General features: G+C 37.1%; 1 protein-coding gene across 10 annotated transcripts in view; it reads left to right on the top strand.

Annotated features, from left to right (window-relative positions):
• snap91a (synaptosome associated protein 91a) overlaps positions 1-24,337 on the top strand; it is a 62,223-nt gene that overhangs the window by 8,602 nt on the left and 29,284 nt on the right. For all 10 annotated transcript variants that reach the window (XM_048152975.1, XM_048152981.1, XM_048152978.1 and 7 more), the window contains exons 2-4: positions 14,586-14,728; positions 21,613-21,688; positions 21,904-22,006. In XM_048152975.1, the coding sequence (XP_048008932.1) occupies positions 14,586-14,728; positions 21,613-21,688; positions 21,904-22,006 (322 nt within the window). The remainder of the gene's footprint in view (positions 1-14,585; positions 14,729-21,612; positions 21,689-21,903; positions 22,007-24,337) is intronic.

Genomic DNA, 24,337 nt, shown 5'->3' with positions numbered 1-24,337 from the left:
TGGCCTTGTGGGGTCCTACAAACTGGGCAGAATGTCAAGCTCCAACTCACACTTGAGTTTCAAACATCAGCAGTATAATGATAAAGATTTTGTCTAAAAGCCATAGGGAGCTGACTCACAGCTAAACGGGAGAGACATAAGGAGAAGGAAATTATTCATCTGAGTGTCACAAGAAAAATGAAGAGGCTGTTGATGCCACCAGGGTGTCATTTAAACCAAAGTGCTGATTTAAGGAGCTTCTCTTATAGCTTAATAAGTGTAAAACTTACGTTAACATTAAATACATTAAATACGGCACATTATTCAGTAGAGAATAATGCATCCTGGATAAGATAAATTTTTCAGTGTGTCTCTGTGAATCAGTCTCACTCTAGCCTTCTCTTTTTCATCTTTTTATCTTTGCCTGTCTGTCTCGTTCTAGCTCTCTCTTTCTGTCCATCTCTTTCAGCAACTACAAATCAAATGGTGCAACGTTGCCGATACTCTCTCTGCAGTGTGTGAAAGTAAGAGAGCGAAAGCTGGTGCTGCACTGATGTTACTCAGCAAGAGAAATCAGCATTGCTGTGATGTCACAGTATTAAAATGTGGCTTTCGGCCAATCACTACAAAGCATAGTGGCCGGCAGAGTGTTTTCAGCACCTTGGACAGGGACACCCCCACAAAAACCATACTAACACCTCCCTCTATTCTTATATTCTGCCAATTCCCATTTACCAGCACCCTTCCCCCCGCATAGCTGACTTAGAGGTCACTGCGTCCTTGAAGCTGTATTATTCATTGCACATTAGTCATTGTGTGTGCTAATTTAAAACTTTGAAATGAGTCATTTATGCTTCTCTTATAAGCACACACACATATTTGCACTTGAGTGTAGCGAGAGAGATGCTCTTCTGTCCATTCATTGCGCAGATGTTCGTAATGCTGTTTGCTTAGTGGTGAAAGTGCTAAATTTGTCGCCTGGTTAATCAGGCTACAATCACACTGGCAGTAGTGTACATGGCATCAATGGGTGCTGTTAGTACACCGCTGTTCCATGAATAATGCAAGAGAGATGTGTTTCCTGTGTAATCTGTCTGCCAGGCCCCCAGGAGCCTTTAAGAGACAGAGCAGGGTGCAAGGATCTTGACCAGGTCTGCCATTAGAGATTAAGCCACACTGATTCTCACATTAGAGAAGTCAAACACATTGAGATTATACGTGTCATGCTGGAGATTGAGATTAGGTTTTCCAAAGGGGGAAGGGGGTTAGAGTCGGTCAAGGGACTACAGATTAGTTTGGAGAGGTAAAATAGAGCACTGAGATTATAATAGTACATTCATGATTATCTGATGTCGAGATGCTCAGTCAACATAAAATGTGTTTGCAAGCCATTTTGCTTCTGTACAGTGACACATTTCAGAGTAAGTAAGTGTTATACACATTCAAAAATAAATAATACAGGTAGGGGTGTATGATATATATACATGCCCATTTGTTTCATTTATTGTTCGATATTGGATTTAATTGTTTATACTTATTCCTTCTATTTTTACATTTAGATTACCTTTGCCTTCATCGCTCATTTAAAGATAATCTTTAAAAACATTAACAATTTATTTACACTGTTAAACAATCTTTAGCAAGTCTCAAAATTAATATCTATTTTTCATACTGCATATTATAATGTTGTGATGCTTATTGCCTAAATTCAGTTGTAGCATTTAAAAATGATACATTTTTTGTGTTTTATTTTTAGTTTATTTACACTAATTAATTTATCAGTTATTGGCATTAAAGGGATTGTTGAAAATTATCCTATGATTTCCTCACCCTCAAGCCATCCTGCACTCTAGCAAATGGTGGGTTAAAAACAACCCAAGTTGGGTTGAAAATAGACAGACCCAGCGATTGTGTTGTTTTAACCCAGCGGTTGGGTTAAATGATTGCCCAACCTGCTGGGTAGTTTTATTTAACTCAACAATTGTTTAAAAATTACTGTATTGTTGGAAACCCAAAGTATGTTGGAAATTAACATTTATTATGTTTAATAAATGAACATTTATGAATAAGTTTAATGAATAATAATTAAACAATAAACATTTATTAAATTGCTCATTAATAAATGTTCACCTTTTGATTATTATTGTTGCCTCTAGTAATTATGTGTCTAATTTTTAAATTCCAACCTTTTAGGTTCATTTTAAGCCAGCCATATAGTAATTTTTTAAACAGTAGTTGTGTTAAATAAAACTGCCCAGCACATTGGTTGAAACAACGCAATCGGTTGAAAACAACTTGAGTTGTTTTTAACCCAGCATCTTCTTTCAGACAAACACAATTTGAGTTCTATTAAAAAATATACTGGCTCTTCCAAGCTTTATAATGGTAGTGGTCACTCTATAATGGCCAGAGGTCACTCTTCTGCCAGAACTCGACTTGCGTATGGCCATTGCCAGAAGCCAGTTATTATAGTTTATAAATATGGATATTTTTCTTACAAAATAACATCACTTCGTTTTCAGAAGGCCTTTTATTAACACCCTGGAGCCATGTGGATTACATTTATGATGGATGAATGCACTTTTTTGGGCTTCAAAATCTCAAGCACCATTCACTACCATTAAAAAGCTTGGAAGAGCCAGGATATATTTTAATATAACTCTGACTGCGTTCCTCTGAAAGAAGATAGTCTTATGCACCTGGCTTGAGGGTGAGTATATCATGGGATAATTGTAATTTTTGGGTGAACTATCCCTTTAAAATGAAAATAACTAGTGACTTATTGGCATTGGCCAGGTTTCTAATAATACTGGTGCATCCCTAAATAAATACAGGTGCACAAAACCTATATATAAATTATCAAAACATGATGTTTTGCTCTCTAAAATACTGATTAATCTTCTCTCCAAAAGATTACTGTTCAGACTGATAAAGTCTTTTTGGAGAAAAGATTCAAAAATTATTTTTGGTAGCAAAAGTGTGCCAACATTATATTTAGATTTTATGCATTTCAGAGTTGTAATAAAAATGTAGGGCAAGACTTGATTTTATCCATTAGGAATGATAAATAGGGTCCATTTGGATTGATTCTAATGCAAAACACTTCAACACATTAAGCAAAATCTGTTATTTGGTGGCTAAAGGGCTGGCTTGTTATTCACTGTTCAGCATTATTAGCAAATTGTCTTGTAATGAGAATCATGCTTCAAGTTAAGGGTGATTTACTTTTTGTAAAGTAAAATGTGAAAATATTTCTATCAGTGGCAATAAAATTGTCAGGTTTCCTAACGATTGCTCTAATTATGTTTATAAGCTCACATCTGCCCTACAGAAAAGAAGATATTCTCCTGTACAGGCTGGTTTATGCTGGTTTCTTCTTGGATGCTATGTCGCCACGCTGCTTGCCAGCGAGGGCACATGGGCGATCTCTCAGTTTTTTTTTTTTTTTTGCTCCAGGGAGAGGACTATAAATAAAGAGAGCTTTTCATGCTCCATTCATGTGCAGCGGAATATGGCTGTTTTTGCTCTCAAAACACACATATTCAGCACACTCATTCAGCTCTCATTTTACTTAAACACTACCTTAAAACCATTATTCATTCCAGCACAGTCATTAGTTTGCATAGCTCTGTTGAAGGGACATGGCGAAATTGTCATTTCAGTATAAACAAGTAGCTAGTAGCATAGCATCTTTGGACAAGGGGAATGTTGGTAAAGATATGCAAAGATATTAAAACTGGTCTAAAACAACAAGCTAAATACACCATTAAGGTCATAATCACTTGTTATGAAAAGCAAAGTGGAGAGAGTAATGCAATTTAGCATGCTAAGATTAGCATGAAATTTCCAGCTGGCTACATTGTTTTACAGGTTTACAATGGGGCTCTATCACATGATATTTCATCAATAATATATATTGCAAAAGAACCCTCTGACATCCAACAATTTCTCAAATAATATGTATTTATGATATCACAAAATAATACATAGAAAATTAAACTTCTGGGACTAGAGAACTCAACAATGGTAATTCACATCCACAACATGCAATATTACTCACAGTTCTGGTTTTATAAGTAACAAAGAATGCACTTACAAATCCATTTCACATAATTTTACAGTCTCTGCAAGTAACTGGACTGAATGTACCCATGCTGGGTAACACTACACATGTATTACATTGTAGTGGGTAGCACTACAATACTAGGAGATGTATGGAAGCATGAATGTTTATAGTATACTTTGTTGCAGTAATATCAGATTGTTCATTTAATTATTAAAATATGAATCTATCATCAGTTTATTAATATGCATTTTTGATACTTTATTGTGTTCTCATGCCATGTCTTTTATTTTGAAATTTTGTGGACTGTGATTGGTTCCTGTTCAGTTGTCTTGTTATCAGGTTTGCTCCATAGACTGTAAAACAATATGGACGTAGTGTCCGTGACGTCACCCATAGATTTCTGAACAGCAGTTTTGATGCGTAAATGAGGCCGCAGCCATCTTAGCTGCGCGTCACCGCACGTCACTCCCGGATAACTGAATATGGGCAAAAAGGCGGGGAGATGGTTTGAGCTGATATGACTGGTTGCTGAAACCACGCCCGTCTAGCTCGACATGACCATGTTAGCAAGCAAAGGAGCTATCTATCTAGATACTATCTAAATTATTAATGAAGATAGGTTTTATCATCAGAAAGGTCTAAAGGTTTACTGTCAATCTACGGTGTTTTTTTTTTTTTAAGATATAGATGCTCCAACACCTGTCATTTGTGTTGGGTGTGCAAATAACAACATGGAAAATTAAAATGGGACTTCATACCTTTATAATAGAGATCGCGAGATGAATCCAATCTGTGGCACTTGGGTAAAATATAAATGTCCATTGCAAAACAAAAAAAAGTATTTTTTGTCCATGAAATATTGATATATTATCCATTGTTTGCATAACATTTCTTCTGAATGATCTGCTCTCTGTCATCGTTCTTCAAGAAAGGATGCAATCTGAGCAGCGTTTATGTTGTAAAACTGTATACGATCATATCTAACAAACAAATGAGCCTGTGTCCAAAGTATATTTTTTCAAAATAGTGCAGCAGTTTTAGTTATAATATCCAAGCAGTGCTGTCAGAGTTGTATATCCTCCTGGTATTGTCATTGTAGTAAATCTCACAAACAAAACTTTTAGCCAATGCCACGATCCAACAACGTGTGTTCTTTTTCTTCCGCATGCATGCACATCTACACAGACACACATCAGTCTCGAATATTATGCAGCAAGCCATATTTTATAATTGTATAAAATAATCGAGCACAAATACGGCTGAGATGCCAAATTCAGCGGCTGGAATTAACAGAGGTAAAGTGACGGCTCACAGACAGCAGCGGCATCTACCTGTCACTCAAGTGACCACGCCCTTAATTATGCAGAACTTTAAGGCTTAATATAATTTAAAAGAATGAGTTAGAAAAAAATTCACCCCCCTCACAGTTGTCATGAAGGGCAAAATTAGCAGTATAGACCAAAACCACAATTTGAAGCAACTTGTAAACATGTTTTTTTCTGCTGTAAACTTGGCCAATTTAACATGGAACTCAATGAGATTCTGCTCTCTTTTGGAGCCTGTCCCTAGCGGCCAGTCGATGAATCGCAGTTTAAGTCACTTCCGTACTGGCTTCACGAGAGACTGGGGGAGGTTGCCGCTTGGTTTGCTCTTGTGTATTGTTAGCCTGAATGTTTCCATTGTCCTGTGTCTAGCACCGTTCATTGTAACCAGGCATTGATCGGTGAGTTCTTGTTTATAATTAACTGTAATTTCTAAAGATACACATGGGAACAATCAAGCTAAGTAATTTTATGAACATGACATGACAATAAACATAGGAAACAGGAACTAGAAGACCAGTACATAATGAGGCCTAGCGTGTAGGCCTACATAGAGATAGTTGCAAGAGACATATTGTTTTGAAAGCAAATTTTTTCACCCAAATATAACATTGTAAATAGTGAAACCTCAGTTAAAGAGCCATATTAAATGATAATATTTACTTAAATCCAATTAATACTTCCGCATAAATTAAATGAAATGTAATGTCATCCGTCCATCCATCCATTCATCCGCATTAAAAAATGGATGGATGGAGGTTTATTTTAAAGGGGGGGGGGGGTATCACACACAGTTTCTACCAATCTCATGTTAATCTTGACTACCTATAGAGTAGTATAGCATCCTTCATATCTCCGAAAAGTCTTTCGTTTTATCATATTTATAAAAGATACATATGCTGTACAGAGTCTTTCCGAAAACAGCCGAGCGCCTGGAGGCGTGCCGTGTGAGCGAAGCTAAAGAGTGACGAGCACGTGCAGCTTTTGCGTAGCGATCGTCTGGAAGCTATCAATGGTCAGCTAAACAAATGTATTTAAACACACACAATACACCATCGCATTATCCCTGGATAACTTTTGAATCAACATAATGAACATAGCATATAGTGAATGATGAATAATGAATTTATTAAACCATAAGCACTGATCCTGAGGGCTCGAGCAGCCACGGAAAAACACGAGATATTGTCTATTCATTTTAACCAATAAAAAAGTGATTGCAACTATCAGTTTCTTTAATAACAAATATCGAGAGCGCATCAATGTAAGGTGTGAGCACAAATCTCTTAGCTCCACTTAACACTGGGTTCTTTGGAAAGCAGGTTTATCTTTCCCTCACAACCAAAAACACACTTCTTTGGTGACATTGTTGATTTCATGGTCTAAAAACAAAGTGACAAATCTTTCTCGAGCAAGTCCTGTGCAAGGCTGCTGACAAGTTCCGTAAAGCCGAACGAAGCGCGTTGATGGGTGTGCTCTTGCTCTCTCGCTCTGGTCGATGTGTGTGCGTGCACGCTCTTCCCGGAGAAGTTCCCGTACAAGGAATTCCACCCTTTATTTAAAGCACCATACTCGAAAAAAAAAATGTCCAAAGTTTGTGAGCAACCTGAAGAGTATTTTTGGCACAGAAATACTCTGTTATATGTCCAACTCATTTTTTGAAACTTTGGCCATATTTAGCATGAGAATCCACCTCTTTAACAGTGTAAGTAAGTCATGAAATAGCATTAGACCCCCCCTTTAATTGTGTCCTCTTATTTAAATAGCTAAAATGTGTGTGTGTAAGTTAGTATCATTATATTGGTAATTTTCATTTTTAATCTTTTAATCTTGTATTTCTTCTTACTATTAATAGTTGTATGTAAAATAACCATAAATGAATCATCTTACAGATTACATTTACAGAACGCACTTTGATAGGTAATTGACTGAACAGTTCTCAAAATACTATCGCAAAAAATGTATATGATATTAATATCTTGTAATTAAGTATTTATAATCTTTTCATGATTAAATGTCAACCACCCATTGAATGGTTTGCCCTTCAAACGAAAGTGTCTTCATTAAGTTCGAGAGTATTTTGCGCATAATGTCATGTGTTGAGTCACAACCCGTATCAGAGCTGCTGTTTGAAGCTGTCTGTGTACACATGCTGTTAGATCAAGTGGATGTGGTAGTGGATTTTCTTGTACACTCTTTAGCTCTTCTATTAGGAGGACACTCATTGGTAACTGGCTTTTAACTGCCCTCTTGTCTCGCTCCATGGCTGTGTACATTACTTAATTAAATGTTGCCGTGCCTTAATATTCAACAAAAGGGACCTGGTTTCCTGACACCAGACTAAGTGCTGCAGTTGCCAGGGAAACAGGCGGTTTAAGCATGTCTGTCTCCCCTCCTACTCGTGTCTTTAGAGGAGTGAAAATTACTGGCTCAGAGACGGACCATTCTGTGCATTTTAACACATGGCATCGGTGCCTTGTTTGTAGAAATGATTTCAGCTTGCATAAATATATGATGCAATTACTCCACAATGGCATTTACAGTCTGGGTGAAAATGCTTTTGTAATGACACCTCAGAAGGTTAATTGAATGTCTGAAGTGCATGTTCTAGGGCTTTCTTTGTTGCTAATGGTCACTTTATGTGCAACTGAAGCTGTTCAGTTCATTTATAGGCTGTGAACTGTGAACACATTGACCAGACTGTTTTGAATTTCCAAATTTTATTTGCTCAAAGTGCTGAGTTGACAGATTAAAATGTGAAGAGATTCATCTATTAAGTTTATCAAGTTATTGACTATGTGTTTCCAGCAGCTTCCCTTTTGTAAGTTTCTGGTACAAGTGGATATATAAATATTTATGATATATATATCTGTATGAGGGTCAGGTTTGCCCTATTATTGGAACCAAACTTTCAAGGGGGGCATATAATATAATGTTTTAAAAGTATTTAAAATGAATTACATGCATTTAAATAATTAAAGGGATAGTTCACCCAAAAATGAAAATTTGATGTTTATCTGCTTACCCCCAGGGCATCCAAGATGTAGGTGACTTTGTTTCTTCAGTAGAACACAAAAGATGATTTTTAACTCCAACTGTTGCCGTCTGTCATTCATGGGAACTTCATCTATAAGAGTAAATAAAACTTGCTTAGACAAACCCAAATTAAACCCTGCTGCTCGTGACGACACATTGATGTCCTAAGACACGAAACGATCGGTTTGTGCGAGAAAACGAACAGTATTTATATAATTTTTTACCTCTAAAACACCACTATGTCCAACTGCATTCATCACTCGATTCGTTTGGTCTGATCGCGCTTTGACAACGGCAGTGATGTCTCGCGCATATACTTCAATGAGAGCTAGACATCACTGCTGCTGTCAGAGCGCGATCCGACCTCACTAAGCGAATGCTGAGCACAGTTGGATATAGTTGTGTATTAGAGGTAAAAAATGATATAAATACTGTTCGGTTTCTCGCACAAACCGATCGTTTCGTGTCTTAGGACATCAATGTGTCGTCACGAGCCGCAGGGTTTAATTTGGACTTGTCTATGCAAGTTTTATTTACTCTTATAGTAGAAGTTCCCATCCACTGGCATTATTTGAATTACAGACGGCAGCGGTTGGAGTTAAAAATCATCATTTGTGTTCTACTGAAGAAAAAAAGTCACCTACATCTTGGATGCCCTGGTGGTAAGCAGATAAACATCAAATTTTCATTTTTGGGTGAACTATCCCTTTAAAAATTAAAATGCAGAATCAGTTAAAATATTTAGTAGAAAGTATTATAAAGTATTTCTTACTTTGCAGAAAATTCTGAAACTTTGGATGCACCATGACAGTTAGTTTTTCATTGCAGCCATCAAAATTATTTAAAAGTTTAAAAACAAGCTTATCTTTTTGTTATAATTTATATCATAGCCTGTGTAGGACAGACTTTGAATATTGACTTTGACTTTGACACCAGTTACAAAGGTCGTAGGAAGCACTGGTTTAGGGGCAGGGGATAGAAAATATCATTAGCTCAATAAAAAAAAAAAAACATCAATGGAAAGTCCCGCTATGATAGAAAAACAAAAGTGTGTGTGGCTGTTGGATCTGCCACCGATACTGTAATTTGGTCCTGTTATTGAACAGGGAAAGTGGCCTGTAGGCCAAGTTTACAGTCGATAATAGTTGGGGAGCACATCAGAGGCCATGAGGCTGCAGGGTAGTTTTCGAGCCTGCTATATGAGCTGCAGTGCAGCTGCTCCTCGCTGCGTTTGTTTGACTGCTATGCTCTGATACCATTTGTGTATTGTGTATACCGCTTCGTCTTAGCAAGGTGTTTATTTATTTGGTTATTCTGGATTTTGTGCATGTGTTAGCATTCCTGCCGTGTAGTGAGAACCGTGAGATGTGTCATATCTGACTCTACTACTGATTCTCCACCCCCAGCCTTTTATCACTCTCCGTAAATAATTTAGGAAGCGAAGGCTAAGTCAGAGATACTGTGTCCTCTGCAATCCTACTGCACAAAACTCAAACTTTTATTACAGTATGACTCATATGGGATTGTAATTTGTTTTAAGCAGAGCCTTGCTCCATAATTTCCCGGTGAAAGCCCCAACAAGTACAAAAAAAACGCCCGGGACATCAGTAGATGTTCTACCTCTATGCTTTGATTTAGCAACTCAGAAGAGACAAACTCTACGTCTTACAAAGTTTAGGAGACTGAACAAACCTGCTTTATTACCAAACTTTTTAAGGAGCCATTTGGTTTATTTTATACTAACAGAGGCATTGAGCACTGGGTACTGAAAATGATGTGAAGGAACATAAACAGGATATTTAAATAACGGTTAGTTCCTGTCCTTGATTCTAATTGGTCAATAGCTGTGTTTTATTAACGATAACGATAGTAACCACTCTTAGCAACGTAAACTGTTTGTTCTCAATTGATTATGTTCATTGGAGCTTACTGTATTATGTAGAAGAGTATTGTGAGAAAAAGATTGATTGAGTGAGTTTATTAATACCTGCATTCAGATTTAGCATTTTCCTTCAGGTCAGTCCTATGTTCATAATAAAAAATTTGTTCAAATGTCCAATGTATTATCTTGTCCTTTTAACAGTTAAGGGGTTTTGCCGTGACTGACAGCGCAAGTCAAAGCTTTTGTCAGTTGTGTTTTGTTCCGTGTTCACAACAATTCAGTCTTTTCAATGTAAAAGTCTTCGCTACTGACTGACACACTCATAAAGACAGTCTTTGCTGCCATCTAATGGCATGAAAATGTAACTTCTGTTGCTGTTCACTGTCAGGGACTATTTTTCCGGCGGAAGGAAGGCTTTTAGTGACAGTTTACTTTGTGAAAGTTACTCTGCTTTGCATCGTGCCTAACAACGCCCTTCAGCAGTGACTTGCTTACATACACTATATCGATCAAAAGTGTAGGGTTAGTACGATTTTTAAAAAGTCTTTTATGCCCACCAATGCTGGTTCATTTAATCAAAAATACAGTAAAACAGTAATATTTCATAATATTATTATTGTTTAAAACAACTTTTTCTATTTTAATATATTTTATAAAGTAATTTATTCCTTGGTGGCAAAGCTTAATTTTCAGGAACCATTACTCCAGTGTCACATGATTCTTCAGAAATTATTCTAATATGCTGATTTGGTGCTCAAGAAATATTTATTATTATAATTTCAAAGTTTAAAACCTGTTGTGCTGCTTACTATTTTTGTGGAAACCACAATATACTGTATATATTTTTTATATCTTTCGTAACATTCTCAATGTCATTACTGTCACTTTTGATCAATTTATTAATTTCTTTTCCCCAAAAAAATCTTACCGCCCCCAAACTTTGAATGGTAATTAAAAAAAAAAATACAATGATCTGAAGTATCAATGTAATATTATGATAAAAAGAACTAGAACAGGGTTTTTTATTTAGTTCAGGTTACATATCAAGGTGTTTTTGACCTCCAATTTCATCCCATCAGGCTGTGGTAATGTGCTTTAAGGTGTCAAACCAGGATTTTAAAGTCTTTTTAGAGGGAGGGATATTATTGTGTGGACTCTGTGGATATGTAATCTCATCTTGTACATGAGTGAGTGTACCCTTCCTCTTTTAGTCAAGGTGACTACATCCCATAGCCTGGTGTATTTCCACCATATAATATTATTTCTTATGTGAGATAAGGCTGAAAGTCATTGTTCTGACAGCTCTTAATTAGATAATAATCATAGATAGAATGATATTGGAATTATTGAAACATGGTTACAGTACTTGTCAATATGTAAAAATAATATTTGAACTCAGACTGTGGTTTCAGGAAGTGTGTTGTGATGTAGTTCATGGTGTATGTGTGTGGTTTGTAGGAGGAGAGCAGGCTGCTTTGTCATGATCTCCTTGGAGACATACCGATAGAAATCTCTCTCTCTCTCTCTCTCTCTCTCTATGTGTCTGTGTGCATTCCTCCCATAGTGAAGGTGTAATAGAAAGAGAAAGAGAGGGACAGAGAGAGAAGAGAAAGATCTGCGTAACTGTCTGTCTATCTATCTATCTATCTATCTATCTATCTGTTGAACAATGTCTGTCTAGATGGATAGTTAGACAGACAGACAGACAGTCACACATCTCATAATCTGTCTATCCATCTAACTTAACTATCCGTTTGTTTGTCTATCTGTCTGCCTGTGTTTTTTTATGTCTATCTAACTGTCTGACTGTCTGTCTGATGATCAGTATGTCTGTCTCTCTTTACCATCTAACTCACCAACTACAGTATCTGTATAACTATCCGACTGGTCTGTCTGTCTACAAACCCGATTCCAAAAAAGTTGGGACACTGTACAAATTGTGAATAAAAACAGAATGCAATGATGTGGAAGTTTCAAATTTCAATATTTTATTCAGAATACAACATAGATGACATATCAAATGTTTAAACTGAGAAAATGTATAATTTTAAGGGAAAAATAATTTGATTTTAAATTTCATGGCATCAACACATCTCAAAAAAGTTGGGACAAGGCCATGTTTACCACTGTGTGGCATCCCCTCTTCTTTTTATAACAGTCTGCAAACGTCTGGGGACTGAGGAGACAAGTTCCTCAAGTTTAGGAATAGGAATGTTGTCCCATTCTTGTCTAATATAGGCTTCTAGTTGCTCAACTGTCTTAGGTCTTCTTTGTCGCATTTTCCTCTTTATGATGCGGCAAATGTTTTCTATAGGTGAAAGATCTGGACTGCAGGCTGGCCATTTCAGTACCCTGATCCTTCTTCTACGCAGCCATGATGTTGTAATTGATGCAGTATGTGGTCTGGCATTGTCATGTTGGAAAATGCAAGGTCTTCCCTGAAAGAGACGACGTCTGGATGGGAGCATATGTTGTTCTACAACTTGGATATACCTTTCAGCATTGATGGTGCCTTTCCAGATGTGTAAGCTGCCCATGCCACACGCACTCATGCAACCCCATACCATCAGAGATGCAGGCTTCTGAACTGAGCGCTGATAACAACTTGGGTTGTCCTTGTCCTCTTTAGTCCGGATGACATGGCGTCCCAGTTTTCCAAAAGAACTTCAAATTTTGATTCGTCTGACCACAGAACAGTTTTCCACTTTGCCACAGTCCATTTTAAATGAGCCTTGGCCCAGAGAAAACGCCTGCGCTTCTGGATCATGTTTAGATATGGCTTCTTTTTTGACCTATAGAGTTTTAGCCGGCAATGGCGAATGACACGGTGGATTGTGTTCACCGACAATGTTTTCTGGAAGTATTCCTGAGCCCATGTTGTGATTTCCATTACAGTAGCATTCCTGTATGTTATGCAGTGCCGTCTTAGGGCCCAAAGATCACAGGCATCCAGTATGGTTTTCTGGCCTTGACCCTTACGCACAGAGATTGTTCCGGATTCTCTGAATCTTTGGATGATATTATGCACTGTAGATGATGATAACTTCAAACTCTTTGCAATTTTTCTCTGAGAAACTCCTTTCTGATATTGCTCCAATATTTTTCGCCGCAGCATTGGGGGAATTGGTGATCTTCTGCCCATCTTGACTTCTGAGAGACACTGCCACTCTGAGAGCCTCTTTTTATACCCAATCATGTTGCCAATTGACCTAATAAATTGCAAACTGGTCCTCTAGCTGTTCCTTATATGTACATTTAACTTTTCCGGCCTCTTATTGCTACCTGTCCCAACTTTTTTGGAATGTGTAGCTCTCATGAAATCCAAAATGAGCCAATATTTGGCATGACATTTTAAAATGTATCACTTTCAACATTTGATATGCTATCTATATTCTATTGTGAATAAAATAGTTTATGAGATTTGTACATTACAATTTGTACAGTGTCCCAACTTTTTTGGAATCGGGTTTGTATCTTTCTCTCTAACTATCTCTCTGTCTGACTGTCTAACTGTATCTGTTTGTCGATCTAACTATCTGTCTTTCTAACTCTCCAAATATCTGTTTGTCTGACAGCCTACCAATCTAACTATCCAACTCTCTGTCTGTCTATTTGTCTATCCAATAGCTTGTCTTTCTGTCTGTCCGTCTGTCTGTCTAACTACACATTTCTCCAACTCTCTGTATGTCTATCTTATTATCTAACTCTCTGTCTGTCTTTTTGATTGTTTATCTATGTATTTCACATTCTACCTCTCTCATGTCTCTTTATTGCTCTCCTTTAGCATATTTTGCTGCATTGTCAGATGTCACACTAAATGGCAAGTCAAAAGAGATGTTTTGTTATGCACTGGTGCACCACAGTGTTCCCATCACACTTCATTATTCAAAGTTATGATAGTGCTGTAATATTAATCACCTGTTTTTTTCTCTTCATATCTGCATTATTAAGTTAGGCCGTTCTTTATGGATACTATATGTCCATAACCATAGCTATAATGAGAATTCAAGTTATAATGGCTTATAGAGATTTGTGAACTCTGTCATCATTTTGCCCTCTGAACTTAAATGTCTTTTAAGAGAGAATGTTTGATATGCTAGCACGCTAAGCACAGTTCAGAAATAGAGCAAGACTGAAGTTGAATGCAGGACAGCACTGAATAGCACAACTGTTCCTCTTACCCTGATGTCCTGGTCTGCGTTGAGCCCACTGCTTTTACCCAGAATGCCGTAATACAGTATGGAGGAACTGTTATGAGTTCAAGTTAAGTCTTTAATTTGCATTTCATATTCCTTCACAGATTTGATCCATGCAACGCAGGAGTCCAATGTCAATATTCCCCAGATGGCTGATACCCTGTTTGAGAGAGCAGGGAATGCTAGCTGGATTGTGGTCTTCAAGGCTTTGGTCACCACTCACCACCTGATGGTCCATGGCAATGAGGTGAGAAGCAAGCAGTTGATTACTGCAGTGTTATTTACATGATTCTTGTATGGTAAACAACCTTTATGGCAATGTCACGATGATATTTTGAATTAAACATTATTATGAAGTGTCAGTTATGGTAATGGATAGTTGTTGAAGTCAGTTCTAACTATCTCAATTAGACAAAATATGCATTCTCTCTTGTTGTTGGTTTTGTACATTACCATTCAAAACCTAGAAGTCAGTAAGATTTCCTTTTTTTGAAAGAAATTAATACTTTAAGCCAGGATTGCATTAAAATGATCAAAAGCGACACTTTTACGATCATTACAAAAACAAAACAAACAAAAAACACTATTTAAGCAGCACAACTATTATTGAAATTTTACTTGTGCACCAAATCAGCATATTATGATATTTGATGGATCATTTTGACTCTGAAGATTGGAGTAATGGCTGTTGAAAATTCAGGTTTTCCATCACAGAAAAAATTACATTTTAAAATATGTTAAAATACAAAATAGTTATTTTATATTAGTGACACTTAAAAACACTTTGAAAGCAGTTACTTTTGTTGTTTGTGAAAATTACTGTACCAGCCTGTGACATAATTCCCATTTCAGAATACTCAAAATATTCAATATCTCAACAATGCAATTTAAAAAGTGGTTTGGAAGTGTTTTCAAGATTGATTCTGGCTTGGGCTGCAGATGTTTGCATTGTTGAAAGATGTTAATAATACATAAACAGTGTTGTATAAACCTAACAGTTAAACAAACTTTAGGCTTTGTGAAGCCTTTCCTTGAATTTTAATAATATTCTGAGGAGCTTATACCCACAGCTAACCACCTATTGCACTCAAAGCCCTCTTGCTTCTGCTTATCACCGTTATCACACCCATCAGGCTCACAATAGGAGCAGAGACAGTCAGGCGGGCAGATGCTCCGGCCCTCTCTCTCTCTCTCTCACTCTCTCTTTCTGAAAGCGCAGTTTACTCTTTCAGTCAAGGCTGGCGCTGTGCGGTGACAGAGACATTGGAGAGTGAAAAGGCAGAATGACATAAAGAGCAAGAAGAATGAATGATAATGGAAGGAGGGTGAAGGAACTGATAGAATTTCAGAGAGGTGCAGCTACAAAGGATAACTGAATAAATATGAAGCCACATATATGCGGGCTGCATATGAATAGGCGTCACAATGTTATAAAAAGTGGTGCGGATAGTTATGGAGGTGTGCACATGGACATGCTGGTTATGACGTCATGGAATGACAAAGGCGTAGCTAGTGAATATTAATTCTTGCGCAATTTCATATAATTATATGCACTATCTCACTCACTAAACACAAATTTGGGTGTGAAATCTGCATACAAACGTTTTCACGAACAAATCATGATTTACCGAAACTTTTGTAATAAAATTTATTCTAAATATACAAAAGACATGTAAAAACAACTTAAACCACACATACACAATAATCACATATGCTATAATCCAAACTATAAGTTTGTTGACCTTATAAACATGGAAAAAAAGAACACGCGTGTAATTTTAACACATTAACGGTTTTCGTTACCACATCCTATGCTTCTTTTTTACCTGTTACACTTTTAAACAGCACACCTTTTGTGGCTACCACCTCCGACAGCAAAATCTCCCGTTCATTATCAGTTTCTCTGGACAAGTGCTGCATTGTAGAAATTGAAAGCCCTTATATGGAGCTGGTTTGGGCATGTATTATGCAAATTACCAACCTCAGGTACACAGTCGCTCATTTAGAATACTCCGAATTCATCAACATTACACCGAGGTTAAGAACAAAGTCATGTACGTACACACGTACAAATTTTTTTTGTGAGAAGTTCAAATTTGTTTATAAATATGAATAATGTACGCAATTATTAGTGAATGAGACCCACTGTCTTTTGAAAAGTTTGGGGTCAATAATATATTTTAATGTTTTTGAAAGATTTGTCACCGCTAGCCTGTCTGTGTTGTCTTGTTTCACCTTAACGGACATTCAGTTTGCATTTATCAGATCCTGTTTTCCTTTGTTCAATTTTCCTGCTACTCCTTTTTTGTTATGGTTACTAATATGATTTTCCATCACATTCAGCTGTGTTATCGTTAATCACTTTGTTTGCCTGTGTATTTAAGTTCCTGTGTTTTCAGTATTCTTTGTCCGGTCTCAGTAATGTTACGTTGTGTGTGTTTGCCTGCCTGCCTTCTGTTAGAGGTACCTAATAATCTAATAATAATACCTAATAATAATCTGTTTGAGATTATTAAAGACTGTTTGTACTTGAATCATATTCTTCGTGTGTGTTCCTACAACGTTCCCGTGACACTTATGCTCAACAAAGGCTGCATTTATTTGATCAAAAATACAGTAAAAAGAGTAATATGGTGAATTATTAGTAAAATTTTTTAAAATGTTTTCTATTTTAATATATTTTAAAATGTAATTTATTTCTTTAATGGCAGTGCTGAATTTTCAGAAGCCATTACTCTAATCTTCAGCGTCATATGATACTTCAGAAATAATTCTAATTAATTCTAATTCGTCTTTTGAAAACACTTTAATTTTTAGTAAGAGGGGTCCAAAAAATCGTCCAAGGCTAAAAGTGATGGTCTCCCGATGTGCGTGTTATTATGTAAATCTATTATGTAAAATTATGCAGAGTGTTGATACTTCTACAAGCATTGCCTTTCATTCTGCTGAATAAGCATTGAGGGAAAATAATGTATGTCATAGCAGTAATATATAGTAGATGAGCTCACTTTGCAATATTCTAATTAAAGAGAGCTTTTCAATTATTAGAAATGTGACCTGCCAGACTGCTTTGTCTGAGGAGACAGCTGCACTGCTTCATAATCTTCCCCCTAATGTTTAATTTGTTATGGTGGATATCAGCGCAAGGAGAGACAGAGGTGCAGCTGGATAGTCAGACAGGAAAGTCACACTCTGGAAGAAACAATTAAACAGGGTGTGTGTTTTATAACATCAGGTTATGTGCTTCTACAGGTCACATACACATGGGAAGTATTTACCTTGACACATGGATATTTGAACTGGTTAGTAGTCTGACCTAATTGATTAAAAGTGTTAGGTACATTATATATGTACATTCATCTCCTCACAAGCCTCTGTATCGATCAGCTGACACATCAGTTAAACTCTGACTGGCAGAACTGAAAAGGCACAGCACACAGAGATGATGTAATGCTGGGATAGGTTTGATTTGTGTTGTAGTTTAATATTTTAAATGTAATATTTAATAAAATTAAATTAAATTTAATTAAATTACAATTTAATATTTTAACTCCAAAAATCACTTTGAAAAGGTCATCCATAAATAGATAATATAATATATACCTTCATAGAACACTAGAATTCATGAACCAGACATGCAATAAAACGGTTTCTTTCTTGTTTTCTAGTAAAATTCTCTAATCAAGACTTGAGATTGAGAAATTGAGACTTGAGAAATGACATCAGATAATAAGGCTTGTCTGTAAAGAATATGTCTTAAACTAAGCATGTGTTTCTTTATCTTATAGTTTTTTTTCTTGTTTTAAGCATAAATCTAACTGTAATGATTTGTCACTTGAGTTGGGATCCATCAGCAGGCTTTATTGATAGAAAGCGTAGTACAAACAGGCAGGGTCAAACAGGGGCAACAAGGGACAGGCAGAATCGTTGTCAGGGTACAGGCAGAGAATCAGGGCAGGCAAATATCACTCACAGTCCAGGCCATAGGCGCCGATTTATGTTTCTGCCGGTGGGTGCCCAGTAACAACCCCTTTTTTTTTCTTTCTTTTTTTTTAAAGTGTTATAGTTATAGTTTCATCCTTACAGCTATATTACAATATTAGTATCGTACTACTATTATATTTTAGACAAATCCGCACTTAGTTTTAGTATTCCCCATTGGTCTCGTGGTAGAATTTTTGTTAATAGAGTCAGAAGTTCAGCTGTGCACTAATTATCAGCGTTTCGAATCCGCCCTCGCATAGTTTTTTTTTTTTTTTCTCATTAAGATCAAAGAAGTTTATTTATGATTGTATATCAATAACAGGGACAATTTGTGTGCATTTTGATAGTGACTTCGCTGGAAAGGAGTCTAGCGAATCGCGATAGATTGACGTATGTATGTACACGAGTCACTGTTCCTCCACTTATAACAGCGATAACACAGCATTTAAAGGTGCCCTAGATTCAAAAATTGAATTTACCTCAGCATAGTTAAATAACAAGAGTTCAGTACATGGAAAAGACATACAGTGAGTCTCAAACTCCGTTGTTTCCTCCTTCTTATATAAATCTCATTTGTTTAAACGACCTCCGAAGAACAGGCGAATCTCAACATAACACCGACTGTTACGTAACAGTCGGGGTGTATGCCCCAATATTTGCATAATGCCAGCCCATGTTCCCAACATTATAAAAAGCATTAGACAAGGGCAGCCAGTTAAAGTCTGGATCTGTGCACAGGTGAATCAACAGACTAGGTAGCCTAAGCAAGCAAGGACAATAGCAAAAAATGGCAGATGGAGCAATAATAACTGCATGTCAGTTAACATGATATTTTTAGTGATATTTGTAAATTGTCTTTCTAAATGTTTCGTTAGCATGTTGCTAATGTACTGTTAAATGTGGTTAAAGTTACCATCATTTCTTACTGTATTCACGGAGACAAGAGCCGTCGCTATTTTCATTTTTAAACACTTGCAGTCTGTATAATTCATAAACACAACTTCATTCTTTATAAATCTCTCCAACAGTGTAGCATTAGCCGTTAGCCACGGAGGACAGCCTCAAATTCACTCAGAATAAAATGTTAACATCCAAATAAATACTTTACTCACATAATTCGAAGCATGCATACAGCATGCATGACGAACATCTTGTAAAGATCCATTTGAGGGTTATATTAGCTGTGTGAACTTTAAATGCACTGTAATATAATCGAGAGCTTGTGTGGCAGGGAGCACGCGAATTAAAGGGGCGGCGCTGCCTAAATCAGTGCATTGTTAATGATGCCCCAAAATAGGCAGTTAAAAAAATTAATTTAAAAAAATCTATGGGGTATTTTGAGCTGAAACTTCACAGACACATTCAGGAGACACCTTAGATTTATATTAAATCTTGTGAAAAAGCATTCTTGGGCACCTTTAATATCACATATCTGCTGGCAAAGTGGAGCTAGACTTGAGCTGGCCTGGGTTTAAACATTTGCATGGCATGAAATTTGACAGACACATTCAGGAGACACCTTAGACTTATATTACATGTTGTGAAAAAGCATTCTTGGGCACCTTTAAAAAACAACACGTTCCAGCGCAAGATCGCTTATTATTTAACTCAAATGAACGTCAACTGGATGTTTCATTTGAATTCGACCAAAAACAAGCACATTCTTTTCATGAGTGTTGTCGTGCTCTCACTGAAATCTGAAGATAACGTTACCTAAAAGTAGCCTACACCGTGTTATTTCATCAGTCAGTCATGAACGTCAGGTGGTTAAAAGCTTCTGGCAACTTTAAATCCAGGAAAGAAGACCATTTTAGGGACAGGGCAAGGACAGTATGAGTTCTGATTCTGAATCTGAGCGAGCGCGAGAGTGAAGGAAATCCGACTGCGAGTTGAGAGATTTTTGCTAGCTCAACACTAGATGAGCTCTCAACGCGCTCTCAACTTTTGCCATTAAAATAACGTCATAGAAACGGCCTTAAACTATATATATATATATATATATATATATATATATATATATATATATATATATATATATATATATATATATATATAAAGGATCGTTTCTGATAGCTGCAATCGATTTATTTACTTGTTAAAATCCATGGAGAATATCTTGTATTTTTCCGACCATTTCCAGGCAACAGTAAACAGTCCAAAGGCAGGCAGCAGAGAATCGTAAACGAGAGGCAAACAGGTTTAGTAACAGGCAGGCAGTCAATACAAGAAAACACTCAGAAATGTACACCGTGGCAATACAAGACTTCGCAATGATGGTGGGGTAGTGAATGTCTTAAATAGTCCAGTAAATGAGCTGCAGCTGGGTGTGGTGATTAGTCCAAGGTACGGGGCTGATGGGAAATGTAGTGTGTGAGTGTGTGTGTGTCAGTACTCGGGAGAGGGTGCCCTCCGATGGTCAGAGGAGGGAATCACGGAGTTCGTCTCTGTGACACTAACTACATATTTTGAGATATTTTTTCAATAAAGAAGACATAAAAATGCCACACACACACACACACACACACAAAAACTAATTCAAGATATGTTCTCTGAAATTAAAATACAAACAAGTAATAATCATATTTTTACTGATTGTTGCAAGACAAAAAAATTATTTCCAGTTAAATATTTACACTGTGTGTGGAAACCAATTAGAAAATAATTTTTCTAATTATTTTGATTAGTGAATATTTTCAATTTCATTTCCTATTCGCTGCACATTTCTGTTTTCACTAGTCTTGTTTGCCTGCTGTTTTTCATTAAATGTGTCAAGCTGCATAAATGTGTTTGTAAATGAAGGCTGTATTCACTGTTCATATGCAGGTGAGTGTGCTGGTCTTTCTTGATAAAGCCTCTGCCATTATTTCCATATTTGCATTCACTCCTACTCAAAGCTTTAATGTGAGTTCTGAGTGATTAATCATGAGATGATGATATCGGTTTGGTAGCAATGAATTCTTTTTTTTCACCGAACCACAGTTTTCATATGCAGTTCTGTATTTCTTATGCATCTCTCTGCATCTCTGTCAATTGGAATTTTTTTATTAATTGAGGGCAGTATTAATTGTAGTCTTCCAAAAACTTACATCTGAATTATAATTCCATGTGTGCTGAAAATTTAACTGCATTTTTGTCCTTTTTTTCCAGAGGTTCATCCAGTACCTGGCCTCCAGGAACACCCTATTCAATCTTAGTAATTTTTTGGACAAAACTGGCTCTCATGGTAAGTAATATTTCATGCAGTGACAGGAGCTGCCAGTCAAAATCTTCTTGTGTGAAATTAAATCACTATAAAAGAGTTATGTGAGCTATAATTAATTGCACTACTTTTAGTTCTTATTTGATAAGCTTTGATGTCATACCCACTGCGTACATTTGAAATTGTCTATGAACTATAAATCATCAGTCTGTTGTATTTATAAAGGCTTGTACTTTCAGGTTACGACATGTCAACGTTTATCAGACGCTACAGCAGGTATCTGAACGAGAAGGCATTTGCCTACAGACAGATGGCTTTCGACTTTGGCCGAGTGAAGAAAGGGTAAATGATTATTCTGCTACATGGCTGTACCCTGAGTTAACATTGGAACGCTACTGCGCAGTAACAGATTTGAGTGGGATGCTGGGAAATCAAGGACAACCTTGAATACTTGTGATGCTTCTGTTGAAAAAGCAGTTATTTTCACCAGGTTCCTTGCTCCCTTGGAACTATTGTGTGTGTGTGTGTGTGTGTGTGTGTATGACTTTGTAATAAGTAAAATGGGCCATTACTCAGAGGCTGCCTACTGTATGTTGGTGACCAAGGTCTCATTGCAGACACAATGAAGGAGCTACAGCACATAAATTGGCTGACATCCCAAACACAATGACAGCTCATGGCTAACAACTCAAACACACACATCTGATGATTAGAGACTAAAAATTGTATATTTAATTAATTCTCTAAGTAATTAGTATTCATGCTCCCTGAAAAAGGAAATCCCCATTTGACCATATTTGGCTTCGCTATATTACTTATTATAATTGGTTTGATGACACAGCCTATTCATTACTTTTTCATCAAAATTTTAGGTTAAAATGTATATGAATGTATGAATGAAAATGTATATTTTAGGTGCTGCACTATTTCTGTTACATTTCATGTCAACTATCCATATATATATGAAGACTTCAGATGCAAAAGCCTCTAAGTGCCATCTGAAATTTTCTTCTAAAATGAGCATTTTTATCAAGCTTGTATGTTTAGGTTCAGTAATTTCACTTTAATGGCAATTAATATGTCATTTTCATTGCCATTAAAGTGAAATAACTGAACATAAACATACGAGCTTGATAAAAATGCTCATTTTAGAAGAAAATTTCAGATGGCACTTAGAGGCTTTTGCATCTGAAGTCTTCATATATACACACACTATTTTGCCAAAAGTTGGGACGTCTGCTTTTACATGCACATAAACTTTAATGACATCCCATTCTTAATCCATAGGGTTTAATGTGGAATTGGCCCGCCCTTTGCAGCTATAACAGCTTTAACTCTTTTGGGAAGGCTTTCCACAAGGTTTAGGGGTGTGTTTATGTGAATTTTTGACCATTCTTCTAAAAGCACATTTGTAAGGTCAGGCACTGATGTTGGACGAGGAGGTCTTGCAGTCTCCGCTCTAATTCAACCCAAAAGTGTTCTGTCGGTCAGGACTCTGTGCAGGCCAGTCAAGTTCCTCCACACCAAATTCGCTCATCCATGTCTTTATGGACCTTGCTTTGTGCACTGGTGCGAAGTCATGTTGGAACAGGAAGGGGCATCCCCAAATTGTTCCCACAAAGTTGGGAGCATGAAATTGCCTGAAATGTCTTGGAATGCTGAAGCATTAAGAGTTCCTTTCACTGGAACTAAGGGCTAAGCCCAACCCCTGAAAAACAACCCCACACCATAATCCCCCCTCCACCAAACTTTACACTTGACACAGTGCAGTCAGGCAAGTACCGTTCTTTTGGCAACCGCCAAACCCAGACTCGTCCATCGGATTGCCAGACATTGCCAGACGTCTCCACTGCTCTAGAGTCCAGTGGTGGTGTGCTTTACACCACTGCATCCAACGCTTTGCATTGCACTTGGTGATGTAAGGCTTGGATGCAGCTGCTCGGTCATGGAAACCCTTTTCATGAAGCTCTCTACGCACTGTTCTTGAGCTAATCTGAAGGCCACACGAAGTTTGGAAGTCTGTAGCTATTGGCTGCAGAAAGTTGCCGACTTCTGCGCACTGTGAGCCTCAGCATGCGCTGACCCCACTCTGTGATTTTACCTGGCCTACCACTTCGTGGCTGAGTTGCTGTTGTTCCCAATTGCTTCCACTTTGTTATAATACCACTAACAGTTGACCATGGAATATTTAGTAGTGAGGAAATTTCACGAATGGACTTATTGCACTGGTGGCAGCCTATCACAGTTCCACGCTTGAATTCACTGAGCTCCTAAGAGCGACCCATTCTTTCACAAATGATTGTAGAAGCAGTCTGCATGCCTAGGTGCTTGATTTTATACACCTGTGGCCATGGAAGTGATTGGAACACCTGAATTCAATGATTTGGAGGGGTGTCCCAATACTTTTGGCAATGAGCTAATTTGAGCTAATATCTTCTTTATAACATTCATGGCAGCTAGCCAATATTTCTGGGCACTCTCACTCAAAAAAACAATAAAAAAAACAGGATGCTTGGGAAAATGTATCCTAGTGACATGTACAAAACATCTAGCACTATGTCCCAAAAATGTTGTACATCTGGACAGTCCCAAAGCATGTACTTCAATGTTCCTATGTTCCATGGCCTACAAAAATTACAGTAAGGGTGGGGCTGATCTTAACATTTAACCCAA

The sequence above is a fragment of the Megalobrama amblycephala genome, linkage group LG13 (assembly GCF_018812025.1).
Source record: "Megalobrama amblycephala isolate DHTTF-2021 linkage group LG13, ASM1881202v1, whole genome shotgun sequence".
NCBI lineage: Eukaryota > Metazoa > Chordata > Actinopteri > Cypriniformes > Xenocyprididae > Megalobrama > Megalobrama amblycephala.
Note: the sequence above shows the minus strand (reverse complement) of the source record. Positions and strands in the feature narration are given on the sequence as shown.